Below are 17,245 nucleotides of genomic sequence, written 5' to 3' on the forward strand. Positions count from 1 at the left end.
TGTGATCTGACATGCTCGACAGCCCGGAATTCGTACCTTCACTGTCAGATTACTCGTGGGCTTTTGATGTGTTCAATTTTACGTTAGTAAGTGTGTGTAAACATGGCTCCGAGGAAGTTTTTAACTTTAAAAGAAAAGGTAGGCATAATAGACTATCATAAACGTGAGAAGTGTGGTGTGCGTAAACTGTCCAAAGTGTTTAAGATTGGGAGAACACAGGCAGCTGAAATTGTGAAAAAGCAAGAGGCACTAGTGAACGAATGGCATTTAAATGGCAACGAACAGCGCATTAAACTGTTTCAAAGTGGTAGTGGAGCTCTCATTGACAAGGCAACGCTAGAACGGTTCGCTAAAAGTCAGAATGTCCCTGTCTCAGGACCAATGATACAAGCAAAAGCATTAGAATTCGCGACAGAATTAGGTATTGGAGATTTCAAAGCCTCGAATGGCTGGCTAGAAAGATTCAGAAAGCGACATGGTATCAACTTCAGAGTGATTTGCGGAGAATCATCCAGAGATTGTTGACCACTGGCAAGAAAAAATACCTTCAATCATAGACGGGTATGCTCCGGAAAATATTTTGAATGTCGATGAAACTGGATTATTTTTCCGTGCTTTACCTGACAAAACTTTGTGTTTCAAAGGAAGTCGTTGTACTGGTAGAAAAGTTGCGAAAGAAGGTCTTACGGTCTTGTTATGTGCAAGTATGAGTGGAGAACGGGAGGAGCCCCTTGTGATAGGAAAAGCTGCAAAACCAAGGTGTTTTAAAAATATGGACGTTACGAAGTTTGGCATTGAATGGAAAGCAAATAGGAAAGCATGGATGACCAGAGAAATAATGACAGAGTGGCTAGGACAATTGGACAGAAAAATGATACGCCAGGAGCGAAAAGTGTTATTATTCCTCGATAATGCAGCATCGCATCAGGATACAATTAAGTTGCAAAATGTGAAGATCGTCTCTCTCCCATCAAATATAACATCAGTTTCTCAGCCGCTTGACCAAGGAGTGATCCAGAACTTCAAGGTTATGTACAGTCAGTTAGTGATGAAGCACACAGTATCAGAACTTAACGGGAATGAAGTAACCCTTCAAACACTGACAAAGGGGCTGAATGTTCTCCAAGCAATTTCATGGATAACCAATGCATGGAAAAACGTCACGGCCTCAACAATTCGTAACTGCTTTCTGAAAGCTGGGTTTCCCGCTAGTGGTGGACATCCCGAAATAGAATCGGATACCCTTCCTGACAGCATGGAAACAACACAACAGTTGATTAATGCAGCAGGTTACAGTGTACAAGTGAACACCTATATCGAAATTGATTCAGATATTCCAACAGTGTGAGAGTGGAGACACGAAAACGATTCTTCAGTCAATCCAAGGGAAGAAGGACAAAAATGAAGATTCTGACGAAAGCGGGAGTGCAGGTGATGCTAATGACGACTTTGAAGAAAATACGGAAATTAATGTGCTGCCAATAACCTCGTACAGTGAGGCTCTCGGCATTGTTAAGCGACTGAAAGAATTTTATTATAAACAAAATGATGAAAAAGGTGCAAATTTGACCCAGGATTTTATTGCACATAGTGAAAACATCATTACTACACCGAAATGGACAAAACAAACGAACATTAAGTATTTTTTCAAGTGCTAATATTTTACTGTACTGTCCTAGATATTGCTACATCTACATACTGATTTGAAGTTTCAAAAACTCATACATTCTTTTTAATTTTAACATGGTGAATGGTAATAGTGTACAGTGTGCTCAATAGAGGTTTCCATAGAAGTGTTTTTGTCTCTTTAATACAGTGCATCGCAGCTGCAGCAGCCCATCTACAACTTTCTCATGTGAGTACAGTGCAGTATATTGTACAATACTGTATACAGTATACATTTGAGAGAATTGTTAACACATACAATACATGGGTTATTGTGTTCCAACTTATGTTTAATGGTACCGGTTTCATAACCTCTCGCGGGCGGACACCTCTTCATAACGGACATTTTTTTCGGTCCCGAAGGTGTCCGTTATAGGGAGGTTTTACTGTATCACGATTCCAGATATCACTAGTAACTTGTCATATACTAAGGATATGGCAAGCTGGGGACTGGAAAGGGTTCTAAATTGCACTCCAATTCTACAATAATAACACCAAGTTAGGTGGCTTAATGCCAAGAATTACTATATTGAATTGCCCAGATTATTTCACTATACAATTATATACAATTATATACAACTCTTGGATGTTACTTGATTCTTGAGTTTAGGGAACGTCCTAGTCTACACAATATTCTGTCTAGCTAATAAGTCCTTGGTTCCCTAACTAGTCCAGTTATTACTACATTATACTTATCTTCCGAGCGGATGAAGTCTTCCACGACGTCTTCTTTCTTGAAGCCTACTTTCACTTTCACAGGTTAACACATGCTGATTCACTAGTTCCCAAGAGATACAGTTCTGATATTTCTTTATGTTGCTATCCTTGTGACTCCCTAAGTGTTGACCACACGGTGTATACTGGAACCTGCCGCTCTGTGGTTACCTCTTCCCAACTATCCGGTCCAAATCTCGTACAGTTCGTTTTCCTGATCAACTCTGTGGTAGGATACTCTGAGCCTTTAAAATTATGACTTCCCTTGAGTTCTTCCGTGTAGTTTAGCGATTATTAAGTGGGCTCCTCCAGAGACCTTCACTCGCAATAATGAACAGTCAAAGTCTTTTACCGTTCTCCCTGCAATTTAAGTACTTGCTAGCAGTAACAATTATGTGTTCCTACTGCTGATCTGGATGCCTGTACGTTTCCCTGGTCGCGTGCTGTCTTTAATGACTTCCCGTTTATTCTAGTTGAGTCACAAGTCCGCTGATGCGTGCTCTTTTACCCTAACACTCTATTAATTGAGTGTATAGACTTCCTGGCACTATGCCTGAGAGTATTTATTACCAATGCTGGTAAATTCTGACTTTGAACTTCACTTAAGTTCTGTTCGCGACCTAACCGGCTTATTGTCCCCACCAGACTTCCAGCCTAACTTTCCAACTACCTCTTCTGACTGTGAGCTATGAAGTGACTGATCACCTCTCCATGCTCTCCCGTAAGTTAATTTCGTATATTCGCTGTTGCTATGCCCTGTCGAACTTTGAACCCTGAATACTTCTGATTTGTCTTATTCTCATTGGTTAGCAGCATCCCCTTCCCTGAGGAATTTTTAAAGCTTCTCCAATTTTCTAGAAGGACGAACATCGGAAATTTCCTTGGCTACGTGCGCTTTAAGCCGCACTCTGTCATCCTTTGACCGTGTACATACTGTGATAAGGAATGACCAATATCCTGTGTTTGTTCAAACATTTCACTACTGCCTGAAAGCTTCTACTGCTCAGAACTGCATCTCCTTAATAATTCCCAATGTATATTTCAATCTCATTTTCTTACACATATAATTATTTCATCTTGATGCCTTAAGTTCTATTTCATTTTCTGACTCGAAATTTCTTATATCTACTTTTATTTCTGCATTGTGAGGTCGCGGTTCGAATTTATTTTCGAACCGCTCACTCACGAATTATGACATGTGGGAGTGACTGATCAGCGATACGACAAACTAGTAGGATATACTATAGGGTCTAAGGATAAAATAGTACTAGTCTACGCATTTAGTGTTGTTGGTAATCTTTGAGAATTTCAAACTTTAATTGTAATTTCCATTTCTGTTTGTGCTTAGTAATAACCTATTGTAATTAGGATACGTCTGAACGTAGTTTAAAATTATTGTAGTGTATTGTAGTACCTCATTAGAATCAGTGTGCTTATTCTATTACTGTGAAATATTTGTGTACTATAGCAGAAGAATCTGTAGTAGCTCTCTTACTAGAATACTGTTGTAGTAATTAGGGCAGACTTAACTGCAGTTCAGAATTGTGTAATTCTTTTATATTCCTTTCAGTTCTCAGTAATTAATAGCAGTTTTCATCCTGTTAGGGTGTTGTAGGAAAGAATTTAGTACAACTAAGTAGCATTGTGGTGCAATAGTAGCCTATATTAATTACCTTATTGTCGTGTGATCTTTGTGTACTACCCTACACAATATTTCTTCCCTTTCATTTTTATTTTGCAGGGAATAAATTATTTTATTTTTCCTTTCCTTTTCATTATCCCGTAAAGAATGGCTAAGGAGTGCAAGTGTAGGAACTGTGGGTGTGGCCAGACGTTAAAGAGTATGAACGGGAGTTGGAGAGTTTGAGGGAGATAATTAGGATTCTCTTAGACGACAGGAAGGAAAGTAGTCTTCAAGAAACATTGTACAGGATACAGTAGGTGTAAAAGAGGGATTGGAAGGAAAGGGAGGAATTGTAGAAGATAGATGGTCTAATGTTTTAAGGGGAAGAAGATTGCAGGCTAAGGGCTCTATTCAGGATCACAATTCAAGGCAGGTGTCTGTGAGAAATCTGTACAAGTCACTGCAGGTAGAACAACAGAGGGAAGATAAACAGGGAACAGTTGCTGAGAAGTGTGGAAGTAGGAGGAAACGAAAAGATAGGAAAAGGAAATGTAGAACACAGGATAGGAACAATTAGGTGGAACAGAGTCATGGGTGGGAGAAAAGAGAGGAGGAAATAGCTTCTGTAACAGTGAGGGAAGATAGGGCTGAATATAAGGGGTGGGGAACAAACGAGGTTGGTATTGTTGAGGCTCTGGTCATGAGAGATTCCATTGTCAGACTGTGAGGAAAGTGTGTGGAGGAAAGGGAAGCAGGGTAGAGTGTTATCCAGGAATTAGGTTAAGGTAGATGTTGAGGAAAGTAGAAGAGAAGGACGAGGAAAAGGAGAAGGAGGTAGTGTTTCACGTTGGTACCAACAATGTAAGGCAAGCAGGTATAAGTAGCGACAAAGCTGGAGATGTGCAGGATCTGATAAATGCAGCACGGGCAGATTTAAGGAAGCGGAAGATTATCAGTGGAATGCTGTGTAGGAGCGATACTGACTGGAAGGTGATTGGGGATTTAAATGAGACTATGGAGTGGATATGTAGGAAACTGGGAGTGAGATTTCTAGATTTTTTTGCTAGTGGTTTTACGTCGCACTGACACAGATAGGTCTTATGGCGACGATGGGATAGGAAAGGCCTAGGAGTTGGAAGGAAGCAGCCGTGGCCTTAAATTAAGGTACAGCCCTAGCATTTGCCTGGTGTGAAAATGGGAGACCACGGAAAAACACCTTCAGGGCTGCTGACAGCGGGATTCAAACCCACTATCTCCTGGATGTAAGCTCACAGCCACACGCCTCTAGCTGCACGGCCAACTTGCCCGGTTTCTAGATTCTAATGGGTGGGTAGGAGACAGGGATCTGCGCTCAAATGGCCTTCACTTTAAACTGCAGTGGTACATATAAGTTAGGAAATTTGTTTAGAAGGGTTATAGCGAGGTACATTCAGGGAAACGGGGTGACCTAGGTAGCCGTGATAATGGTACAGGGAAATGGAAGTCAAGTAGGGATGACATAAAAATGTTAGTGCTCAACTGTAGAAGTATTGTAAAGAAAGGAATCGAATTAAGTAATTTTAATAGATATATACATACCAGATATTGTAATAGGAGTTTAATCATGGCTGAGAAATGATACAATAGATGCAGAAATATTCTTACGGAACTGGAGTGTGTAACGTAGAGATAGGATAGGAATGGTAGGAGGGGGAGTATTCATTCTGGTGAAAAAAGAAATTGTAAGCTACGAAAAAGTTAAAGATAACAAACATTAAATTCTAGGTGTAAGGATCATCTCTAAAGATAATAAGCAACGTGACGTCTTTGGAGTGTACAGACCGGGAAAGGGTAACGCTGACGCTAATTCAGAATTATTTGATAAGATAATCAGCTATGTTGGAAACGATATGGAAAGGAATGTGATATTAGAAGTTATCTCAATTTACCAAATGTCAATTGGGAACGTAATGTGAACAACAGGACGCATGACGAACAAATGGCAAATGAGTTAAAATGGGAAGGGCAGCTGAGTCAGAAAGTGATGGAACAAACTATAGGGAAGAATATTCTGGATGGGGTGCTGGTAAAACCAGACAGGCCGGGCTGGGTGGCTCAGACGGTTAAGGCCTGGCCTTCTGACTCCAACTTGGCAGGTTCGATCCTGGTTCACTCCGGTGGTATTTGAAGGTACTCAAATATGTCAGCCTCGTGTCGGTAGATTTACTCGCACGTAAAAGAACTCCTGCGGGACTAAATTCCGGCACTTGGCATCTCCGAAAACCGTAAAAGAGTAGTTAGTGGGACGTAAAACAAATAACATTATTATTATTATTTAAAACCAGATGAGCTCTATAGAGAAACCGAAGTAATAGATGGTATTAGTGATCACAAAGCTGTTTTTGTGGTAGTTAAAAATGAATGTGATAGAAAGGAAGGTATTGAAATTAAGAGTATTAGGCAGCACCATATGGCTGAAGAAAAAGGCATGAGGAAGTTTTTGAAAAGCAACTATGATCGGTGGAAAATGGTAAAAAAATTTAAACACACTTTGGGATGGGTTTAAAGCAATTGTTGAGGAATGTGAAAAAATGTTTGTGCCTTTAAAGGTGGTAAGGAATGGTAAACACCCACTATATTACAACAAAGAAGTAAAGAGACTGAGAAGGAGGTGCAAGTTGGAAAGAAATAAGAGTTAAAAATGGCTGTGGAAGTAAGGAGAAATTGAAGGAACTTACTAGGAAATTGAATCTATCAAAGAAGTCAGCTAAGCATAACATGATGACAAGCGTAATTGGCAGTCATAAAAATTTTAGCGAAGAAGGGAAGGGTATGTATAGGTACTTTAAGGCCGGAACAGGTTCAAAGGAGAACATTCCAGGTATCCTTAATGAACAAGGGGAGTGTGTATGCGAGGATCTTCAAAAGGTAGAAGTATTCAGTCAGCAATATGTAAAGATTCTTGGTTACAAGGATAATGTCCAGATAGAGGATCTGACTAATGCTAAAGAAGTATTCAAATTTACCTGTGATAACAATGACACAGTAAGATACGTAAGTTAAAAACTAGAAAAGCAGCTGGAATTGATAAGGTTTCGGGGAATATACTAAAGACAATGGGATGGGGTATAGTACCATATCTGAAGTACTTATTTGATTATTGTTTCCATGAAGGAGGTATACCAAATGAATGGAGAGTTGCTATAGTAGCCCCCCGTATAAAGGAAAGGGTGATAGACAGAAAGCTGAAGATTACAGGACAATTAGTTTGACATGCATTGCATGTAAGCTTTGGGGAAAGCATTCTTTCTGATTATATTAGGCATGTTTGCAAAATGAATAACTGGTTCGATAGAAGGCAGTTTGGGTTTAGGAAAGGTTATTCAGTTGAAGCTCAACTTGCAGGATTCCAACAAGATACAGCAGATATCCTGGATTGAGGAGGTCAAATGGACATGTTGGAGGCAATTGATAGGGTAGATCATAGGAGACTACTGGCAAAAATGAGTGCAACTGGACTAGACAGAAGAGTGACTGAATGGGTGGCTATATTTCTAGAAAATAGATCTCAGAGACTTAAAGTAGGCAAATCTTTATCTGACTCTGTAATAATTAAGAGTGCATTGGCACCGCCGGTGGCTCCAAGTAGCCTACACAGAGCCTCCACTGTATGTACCAGCCATGCATCTTGGTGGGTGTGCTATTTACCAACTGATGAGCTCAACTTGGCACACTGAGGCGAAACGCTGGCAACCAGGAATGAGTTACCTGGAAAATTTATAATGTCCAATAACGGACCATTTTATTGGTATTAAGTGGTATGTTCCAAGGTGTCAGTGGAGAGATGGCGTGGAATGACATCAGTAAATGAATACATTTGAGTGTTGTCTTTAAAAGTAGGAAAGATCACAATATGAAGATAAAGCTGGAATTCAAGAGGACAAATCGGGGCGAATATTCGGTTTTAGGAAGGGGAGTTAGGGATTGGCATAACTTACCAAGGGAGATGTTCAATAAACTTCCAATATCTTTCCAATCACTTAATAAAAGGCTAGAAAAACTACAGATAAGGAATATGCCACCTGGGCAACTGCCCTAAATGCGGATCAGTAGTGATTGATTGAACATTTCTCCATAGCCCTATCCTTTGATCTTCACATAGTATTTGTTCATGATTTTCATGATTCTTGGAATCATTTTCACTATTACGTTCATCAGAATACTATTCTGAACCACTACTAGAAACTTCTAACGTATCTCCAATGTTGCATTCTTTCAAACCTTTCTAACACTACCCCACAATAACAGACGACATGATGTGAACACGAACACAAATAATCTCTAACTGGGAGATAATTTTTATAAACTACAGTAGATGTGCTTGTGAAATACACAAAAGATAGACTAACACCAAGGTGCTGAGAGCTTGCGGAGTTATGGGAATGCAGTGTTGTTTCACAAGACCCTTCAATATTTCTGTCATTACACTTGCTTTGAACAACTGCTTAGGAATGTTCAGCACGGCAGGCGAGACATAAAACTTGAGTGCTCAAGAGCATTATGAGCGCAAATGCATGAACTATTTAACATTCTTAAGGCCTTTCCAATCATCAGTGGTTTATCCAGCAAAGGAGGCTTGGAGTGCTATTTCAACACCACTACTATGGGAATCTAACTGACATGCTCATTGCCACACTGGGGCGAAATGCTGGTAATTTTTGAATGGAAAGGCTGAAAGAGAATATTATCAGAATTGTTTACAATCTTACAACAACTAATTCAGCATCTCCATGATCATGTATTCATTCCAAAGAAACTGAAGTAGCTTCTATTATACTCCATTACTTTATTCATATCTTTCAATGTTGCATACAATAATAGTGTGTCAAAAAGTATTACACAAAGATAATTCATTAAATACTCTCTGACATTTTTTTCAACCAGAAAAAAAAATTTAGTTGAGGATCATTCAAGCTGTTTCAAGAAAGATCTAAATAATATAGCATCAATGTGTGCTAATGCCCTGACCAAAAGTTAGTTAATTTATATAGTCTGTGAATCACCTGAAATCAGAAATACTTCCTAAACTAGATTTGACATTGCGTGCTGCTTCACAGAATGGATGTAAAGGCAGAGGCCCACATATGTAGCTTCCAACATTAATCAGGAAATTATTTTCACGCACAATGGAATTATGCCTACTGAGACATATGATGATTATGATGATGGTGACAGAAGGCAGTTTGGGTTTAGGAAAGGTTATTCGACTGAAGCTCAGCTTGTAGGATTTCAGCAATATATAGCAGATATCCTGGATTCAGGAGGCAAAATGGACTGTATTGCGATTGACCTATCTAAGGCATTTGATAGGGTAGATCATGGAAGACTACTGGCAAAAATGAGTGCAACTGGACTAGTAAAAAGAGTGACTGAATGGGTGGCTATATTTCTAGATAACAGAACTCAGAGAATTAGAGTAGGCGAAGCTTTATCTGACCCTGTAATAATTATGAGGGGAATTCCTCAATGCAGTATTATTGGACCTGTATGTTTTCTTATATATATCAATGATATGTGTAAAGAAGTGGAATCAGAGATAAGGCTGTTTGCAGATGATGTTATTCTGTACAGAGTAATAAATAAGTTTGTGAGCGGCTGCAGGGTGACCTTGATAGTGTTGTGAGATGGACGGTGGACAATCGTATGATGATAAACGGGGTTAAAAGTCAGGTTGTGAGTTTCACAAATAGGAAAAGTCCTCTCACTTTTAATTACTGCATTGATGGGGTGAAAGTTCCTTTTGGGGATCATTGTAAGTACCTAGGTGTTAATATAGGAAAAGACCTTCATTGGGGTAATCACATAAATATGATTGTTAATAAAGGGTACAGATCTCTGCACATGGTTATGAGGGTATTTAGGAGTAGTAGTAAGGATGTAAAGGAGGTGGCATATAGGTCTCCGGTAAGACCCCAACTAGAGTATGGTTCCAGTGTATGGGACCCTCACCAGGATTACTTGATTCAAGAACCCTAAACAAAAAAAACAAAAAAAACCACCTCGATTTGTTCTGGGTGATTTCTGACAAAACAGTAGCGTTACAAAAATGTTGCAAAGTTTGGGCTGGGCAGATTTGGGAGAAAGGAGACGAGCTGCTCGATTAAAGGGTATGTTCCGAACTATCAGAGGAGAGATGGCGTGGGAGGACATCAGTAGACGAATAAGTTTGAGTGGTGTCTTTAAAAGTAGGAAAGATCACAATATGAAGATAAAGTTGGAATTCAAGAGGACAAATTGGGGCAAATATTCGTTTATAGGAAGGGGAGTTAGGGATTGGAATAACTTACCAAGGGAAATGTTATAATTTTCCAATTTCTTTGCGATCATTTAAGAAAAGGTTAGGAAAACAACAGATAGGGAATCTGCCACCTGGGCGACTGCCCTAAATGCAGATCAGTAGTGACTGATTGATTGATTGACTGATTGATTGTGATGATGATGCTTGTTGTTTAAAGGTGGTGCGTTGTATGTAGCTCTTCCGCAACCAGAGGAAGAGGTCCCGAACTGTGTGCGTCAAGTGTGATAACGGCCAGCACACTAAATGCACAGCTCTTCATAAGTGCCCTAAATAAACAAAATATATTTAAAGTTCTATTTCAACAAAAAACACAGATTTTTTTTATAAACTTGCATTAGGCTTAAATATTTTAATTGTCTTTACTGTTCCTATTAGTGTTAGCAACAAGTGATTAAGTGTTAGTGTAAAAATACAACTATACCCCTAAGTGCTTCAACAGTGGTCTCAAACTTTGAACAACATTATATATCTGGTGACAAGTCTTCATGTCAACAATTTTCAGTGAGTAAATTTATTTTGTCATTTTCATTCTTTTATTAGTTACATACTATATTTGAATTTGAATTTTTAATATTTTTCTTTTTCTTGTTCAGAATAATTATTGTATAGAATTCTGTTCAGAAAGAAATTCTCTATCATTACGTAAATACCGGTCCCAGTGGGCCAAGTGTAGCATGCCTGCCTCTCACCCGCAGGTCATGGGTTCGATTCCTGGCCAGGTCAAAGATTTTACCTGGACCTGATGGTTGGTTCTAGGTCCACTACAAATAAGTGACCCTAAGTGATTACAAATGAGGAGATATCTGAGGGTGAGAGGGCGACCTCAGTCTACAAAATCAAGAATAATGACCGAGAGAATATGTCTCACTGACCATGCATCACCTCGTAAACTGCAGGTCTTCGGACTGAGCAGCGGTCACTTGGTAGACCAAGGCCCATCAGGGCTTTAGCACCACAGATTTTTAAATAATACCAATATAATTGGTCCGTTAGTGGACATTATAAATTTTCCAGTTAACTCATTCATGGTTGCCAGCGTTTCACCCCAGTGTGCTAAATTGGGCTCATCAGTTGGTAAATAGCACACCTACCAAGTTGCATGGCTAAAGCATACCGTGGACGCCACTGCGTAGGCTACTTGGAGCCACCGGCAGTGCCAATGCACTATAAGAGACTTTGCCTCATTTTCAAAAATTGATGCCTGCCTGCCATCAGATTGTATAGATGTGGATTACCATAGGGAACGTGAAATATTTGTCCACAATGAGTAAATTCATAATACCAATATAATTGGTCCGTTATTGGACATTATAAATTTTCCAGCAAACTCATTCATGGTTGCCAGCATTTCACCTCAAGCGTGTTAACTGGTCTCATCGGTTGGTAAATAGCATACCTACCAAGACGCATGGCTAGTGCATACCGTGGATGCCACTGCGTAGGCTACCAATTACATTGGTTATTATGAATTTACTCATTCGGGACAAATATTTCAGGTTTCCTATGGGAATAAACATCTATATCATAGATTTTTTAATCACTCATATACTGATGCATTGTAAAATGTTTAAAAAAAATAGATACTGGAACCGAAAACGAGAAAAGTTTTTCTGTGAAAATAAAAACTATAAACTATTATTTTTGTATTTTTTAATAACTGAGGATTATTTTTTATGCCATTTAGTTCGCATGCTTTGTATCGTAAATGTTTTTTTTTTTTTTTTTTCAAAGTAGTTATTGAGAGATAAGGTGCGAAAATGTTTTCCTCTTCCTAAAAATAAACATAATCAACAACCATAATATCAACAATAAAATGTTTTTGATTCTTTATATCACTCCGAATCAGTTATTTATTTTATGAAGTCAACATGTAGAAAATTTCTTCCCGGTATTTGCCATAGACCGGTAGATATGAGCAAATTTTAAAATACATATATTTCTACTAAAAACAGCCTGGCACTTTACAGCAGTAGAGTGGAGGCGGTGCTCTGGGCTCTTCCAGCTGATGGTGAGCGGCCAACCAGATCGGCTCCCGGCTCCAAGATGGTTAATGCTGGTTGTGGATGACAATGGAGATGTTCTATACGTGCTCGATTGGGGACAAATTGGGGGATCGAGCAGGCCAATGCAACACGTCTACACAATGTAGAGCACAAGAACATTGGGTTACGACAGTGGCTTGGGGGTGTGCATTATCCCGTTGGAAAACACCCCCGGGAATGCTGTTCATGAATGGCAGCACAGCAAGTCGAATCACCAGATGGAGATACACATCTGCAGTCAGGGTGCATGGGATAACGACGAGTGCTCCTGCTGTCATAGGAAACTGCTCCCCAGATCAGAACCCAATGACCATAAGGCATAATAATCTTACCCACAGTGCTCAAAAAAGTTTTTAAAATTCATGACTTATAAAACAACAAGATATGATCCAACCTTCATAAATTATTCACTATACTAAAAAAACATGGCGTGAATAGCTTGCGCCACAGACGAAATAAAACATTTGACTTTCCTCTAAAAATTACAAGGTTGATGACTCAAATATGTTGCAGTCAACAACTTTCTATGCACCACAGAAACTAATTCGTCCCAGAAATATCTTCTTTCTATCAAAGGCTAAGACTGAAATTCATAAGAATTCCCCAATTAACAGAGCAATGAGACTACAATAATAATCATCAATACATTGACATTTTTAGTATTTTTAGTATGACCGAAGCTACATTCACTTTGTCATGAAAAACTGCACTTCTGAGAATAACTTAACAGATTATGAAGAAATTTAAAAAAAAGGAAAATAGTTTAAATGTTGTAAACCATATTTTTTATACTAAGTCTTAATCAGTATTAGTTAGTACTCTAATGTAATGGGTTCATTCCGTGACCGTCCATCGTATGCGCAGTTGAGAGAAAGCGTTCCAACATACACCACATTCATCCTGGACTGAATCCCGTACTCGAATTGCATTCCAACACACCTCAAACTGCAGTCACCGACCTACAAAACAGGTCCGGTAATATGAGACGTGCAATGCAATACATGCCCGAGAGAGGAAACTCACTGGAAAGACCACATGATTTTTCCGCTCCTATTCTGTTCCTTGTCCTTGTCACATGTGATTTGCTGTTTACATTGCTGTAAGCTGTAAAGAGTTCAATCAAGGTACAGTAAAGCTAATGCAGTGAGCTCGCAGTTGCGATCACCAGTATTCTATAAGAAGGAAGTCAGCTCCCAGGCGAAACTATGTTTACATCAGTCTGTTTTCAGACCAACTTTGCTTTACGGGAGCGAGAGCTGGCTGTAAGCCAATGTCACGTTGAAACAGAACACTATAAGTAAAATAGCTGAATTGATAAAATTGCTAAAATCTGTCATAAACAACAACTTCTTTATATTTAATAACAAAATATACCAACACAAGGGACTGGCGATGGGCGACCCGATATCTGGAATTTTTTCCTATCTGGAATTCTAGCGAACATTTTTATGGATCACCCGGAGACTAATAAGATAATCAATAAAATCAATGGTTTACAGCTTTGGCTAAGATACGTCGATAACACATTTGCTATCATCGACACACACCATAATAATAGTGATAACATATTAATGACCCTTAATGACCTTTACTGCAACATTAGGATCACTAAGGAGGACGAAATCAACAAGTCTTTAAACTTCCTGGGCCTAAACTTGACCAGAGCCAATTATATTTTTATTTTTCAAATTAACAGCAAGCCCTCTGCTGCTCCTTTGACAATAAAGAACGAGTCCTTACATCCCCAATCTCAAAAACATGCAACATTCTACAGTTTAGTTTGTCTGTTTGTTAGGTCATCAGCCCAGAGGCTGCTTAGATTCTCAAATAGCACCATCAAAGGCTATGCAGTTATAGGGAAAGAGCAAAAACCAATGGCAGAGCCCAAATGAGACGTACTAAGCAAGATGAGGAGTGAGGTAGTTTGCCATTGCTTTCCCACTGTGCCAGAATGTGCCAATGCAGCACGACCAACCCTATGAGTAACACTTTTCATAACACTCAGACACTATTTGTGATCTGAATATCATTCAGCACCACCCATAACCCAGCAACTTCTATATTATCACAGCCATGGATGAGACTGGGACTTCTGTGGAAGCGACACTTTGCTCTGACCTGTGCCAAGAGGCAGATACAGAAGTACTGCATCCATCAAGAAATGGCAACAGGCAGCAGTTTAGTTTATCGAGCATTAAATGTTCCACTATCTCTTTCTAACTGGAAAAAATAATTTGATTATATACATGAACTTGGGAGCCTCTGTGGCTCAGACGGCAGCGCATCGGCCTCTCACCACTGGATACCGTGGTTCAAATCCCGGTCACTCCATTTGAGATTTGTGCTGGACAAAGCGGAGGCGGAACAGGTTTTTCTCCGGGTACTCCAGTTTTCCCTGACATCTTTCATTCCAGCAACACTCTCCATTCGGAGTGGCGACCCCATTGTAATAACACCCTATATATGTTTCATTCATTACATCCCTGACCCAGTCAAAGACTGGAAAACAGGTTGTAGGTTTTCATTTTCACAAGAACTTGCAAAACTTAAAGGCTTTAAACCTAACCTGATCAATAAGATTATTGGTAAAGTAAAAACAAAAAATGCCACAAATTTAAGTTCTGATAAGCCCAAAAGAATAAATACTGCCACCATCACCTTCACTAAACCGGCTATATTCAGCATTACTAACCTGTTAAAGAAGCATAATATCAGAATTGCATACCAAACTCGCAACACAAATTGGAATATATTCTTTAATTCAAACTCGGTAAATGCTTCTAAGGACAAATTTTCGAAATATGGTATTACTTCGAACATCTTCTCAATGTAAAATGAAATCTTCCTGGTGGTGTTGTGAACAGGCAAGCTCATGGGGAGGAGGAAAACGATGTTGGTGAAATTACGCTTGAGGAAGTGGAAATGATGGTAAATAAACTCCATTATCATAAAACAGCAGGATTAGATGAAATTAGACCTGAAATGGTGAAGTATAGTGGGAAGGCAGGGATGAAATGGTTTCATAGAGTAGTAAGATTAACATGGAGTGTTAGTAAAGTACCTTCAGACTGAACAAAAGGAGAAAATGCACCTAACTATAAGCAAGGGAACAGGAAGGATTGCAACAACTATCGAGGTATCTCATTGATTAGTATACCAGGCAAAGAATTCACTGGCATCTTGGAAGAGAGGGTGCGATCAGTCGTTGAGAGGAAATTGGATGAAAACCAGTGTGGTTTCAGACCACAGAGTAGCTGCCAGGATCAGATTTTCAGTATGCGCCAGGTAATTGAAAAATGCTACGAGAGTAATAGGCAGTTGTGTTTACGTTTCGTAGATCTAGAGAAAGCATATGACAGGGTACCGAGGGAAAAGATGTTCGCCATACTGGGGGAATAAGGAATTAAAGGTAGATTATTAAAATCAAAGCCATTTATGTTGACAATTAGGCTTCAGTGAAAATTGATGGTAGAATGAGTTCTTGGTTCAGGGTACTTACAGGGGTTAGACAAGGCTGTAATCTTTCACCTTTGCTGTTCATAGTTTACATGGATCATCTGCTGAAAGGCATAAAATGGCAGGGAGGGATTCAGTTAGGTGGAAATGTAGTAAGCAGTCTGGCCTATGCTGACGACTTGATCTTAATGGCAGACTGTGGCCAAAAGCCTGCAGTCTAGTATCTTGGAAGTTGAAAATAGGTGCAATGAGTATGGTATGAAAATTAGCATCTCGAAGACTAAACTGATGTCAGTAGGTAAGAAATTAAACAGAATTGAATGTCAGACTGGTGATACAAAGTTAGAACAGGTCAATAATTTCAAGTATTTAGGTTGTGTGTTCTTCCAGGATGGTAATATAGTAAGTGAGATTGAATCAAGGTGTAGTAAAACTAATGCCGTGAGCTTGCAGTTGCAATCAACAGTATTCTGTAAGAAGGAAGTCAGCTCCCAGATGAAACTATCTTTACATCGGTCAGTTTTCAGACCAACTTTGCTTTACGGGAGTGAAAGCTCGGTGGATTCAGGATATCTTATTCATAAGTTAGAAGTAACAGACATGAAAGTAGCGAGAATGACTGCTGGTACAGATGTGAAAGCACAGTAAGAAATATTGCTGAATATTAGACGGGCAGAAGAGCATCTTGAAATAATTTCCTTTCATCTAAATACTGTCACAGTTCAATAAAGTAAGGAGATACTTACGTGACCAATCTGTCACAGCTTCTTGGCTTTTCCTTCGAGGTACAGGTACTTCACCTTCCCTTATCCACTGTTGTAGTACATGTCCCCAGTTCTTCGGTATTCCATTAGCAAACTGGGAGAGAATATTTTCTGGTATATCTGTCAAGAAAACATTGAAAATTTCAGTTGGCAGAACTTGTATGGTCATGACAACGTAACTTCTCAGAACGGAGTTCTGAAATTCTATGTTTCATTCATCCCCCATGTAAACATTTGAAGTAAATTATATATTTTCATGAATAATGAAAGAAGTGAAATATTAATTTATAGACAAGACACGAATTGTTAATCTACATAAAGGACATTTTAAAAGTACTGCACCGCCTCTGAAAGCATTGTCAGCGGTCTCCAATGTGGAGCAAATATGTTTCATCCATAGATTCTGTAACCGATTGTAAATGTTCGCAAACTTTCATGACCTTTCAAAGGAGAGCCAGCATACTAAAGGCGCCAGCCAGGAAGGGAGCACTGTCATTCTGTTATGGACTATGGAAGTTCTTCCACCATACTGGATGGGTAATTTTCATCTATCCATATATATATATATATATATATAAAATTTTGTCTGTACATTGCTCGGAATTAAAAAAGAATGGTATTTTGGTATCGGTCGTGACCACAG

The 17,245-nt window shown here is 39.1% G+C and overlaps 1 protein-coding gene across 3 annotated transcripts in view; it reads right to left on the reverse strand.

Moving 5' to 3' along the window:
* Window positions 1–17,245, reverse strand: part of LOC136858445 (titin homolog) — a 415,865-nt gene that overhangs the window by 298,697 nt on the left and 99,923 nt on the right. For all 3 annotated transcript variants that reach the window (XM_067137993.2, XM_067137992.2, XM_068225556.1), the window contains exon 4: window positions 16,585–16,722. In XM_067137993.2, the coding sequence (XP_066994094.2) occupies window positions 16,585–16,722 (138 nt within the window). The remainder of the gene's footprint in view (window positions 1–16,584; window positions 16,723–17,245) is intronic.

Source organism: Anabrus simplex, chromosome 1, assembly GCF_040414725.1.
Source record: "Anabrus simplex isolate iqAnaSimp1 chromosome 1, ASM4041472v1, whole genome shotgun sequence".
Taxonomy (NCBI): domain Eukaryota; kingdom Metazoa; phylum Arthropoda; class Insecta; order Orthoptera; family Tettigoniidae; genus Anabrus; species Anabrus simplex.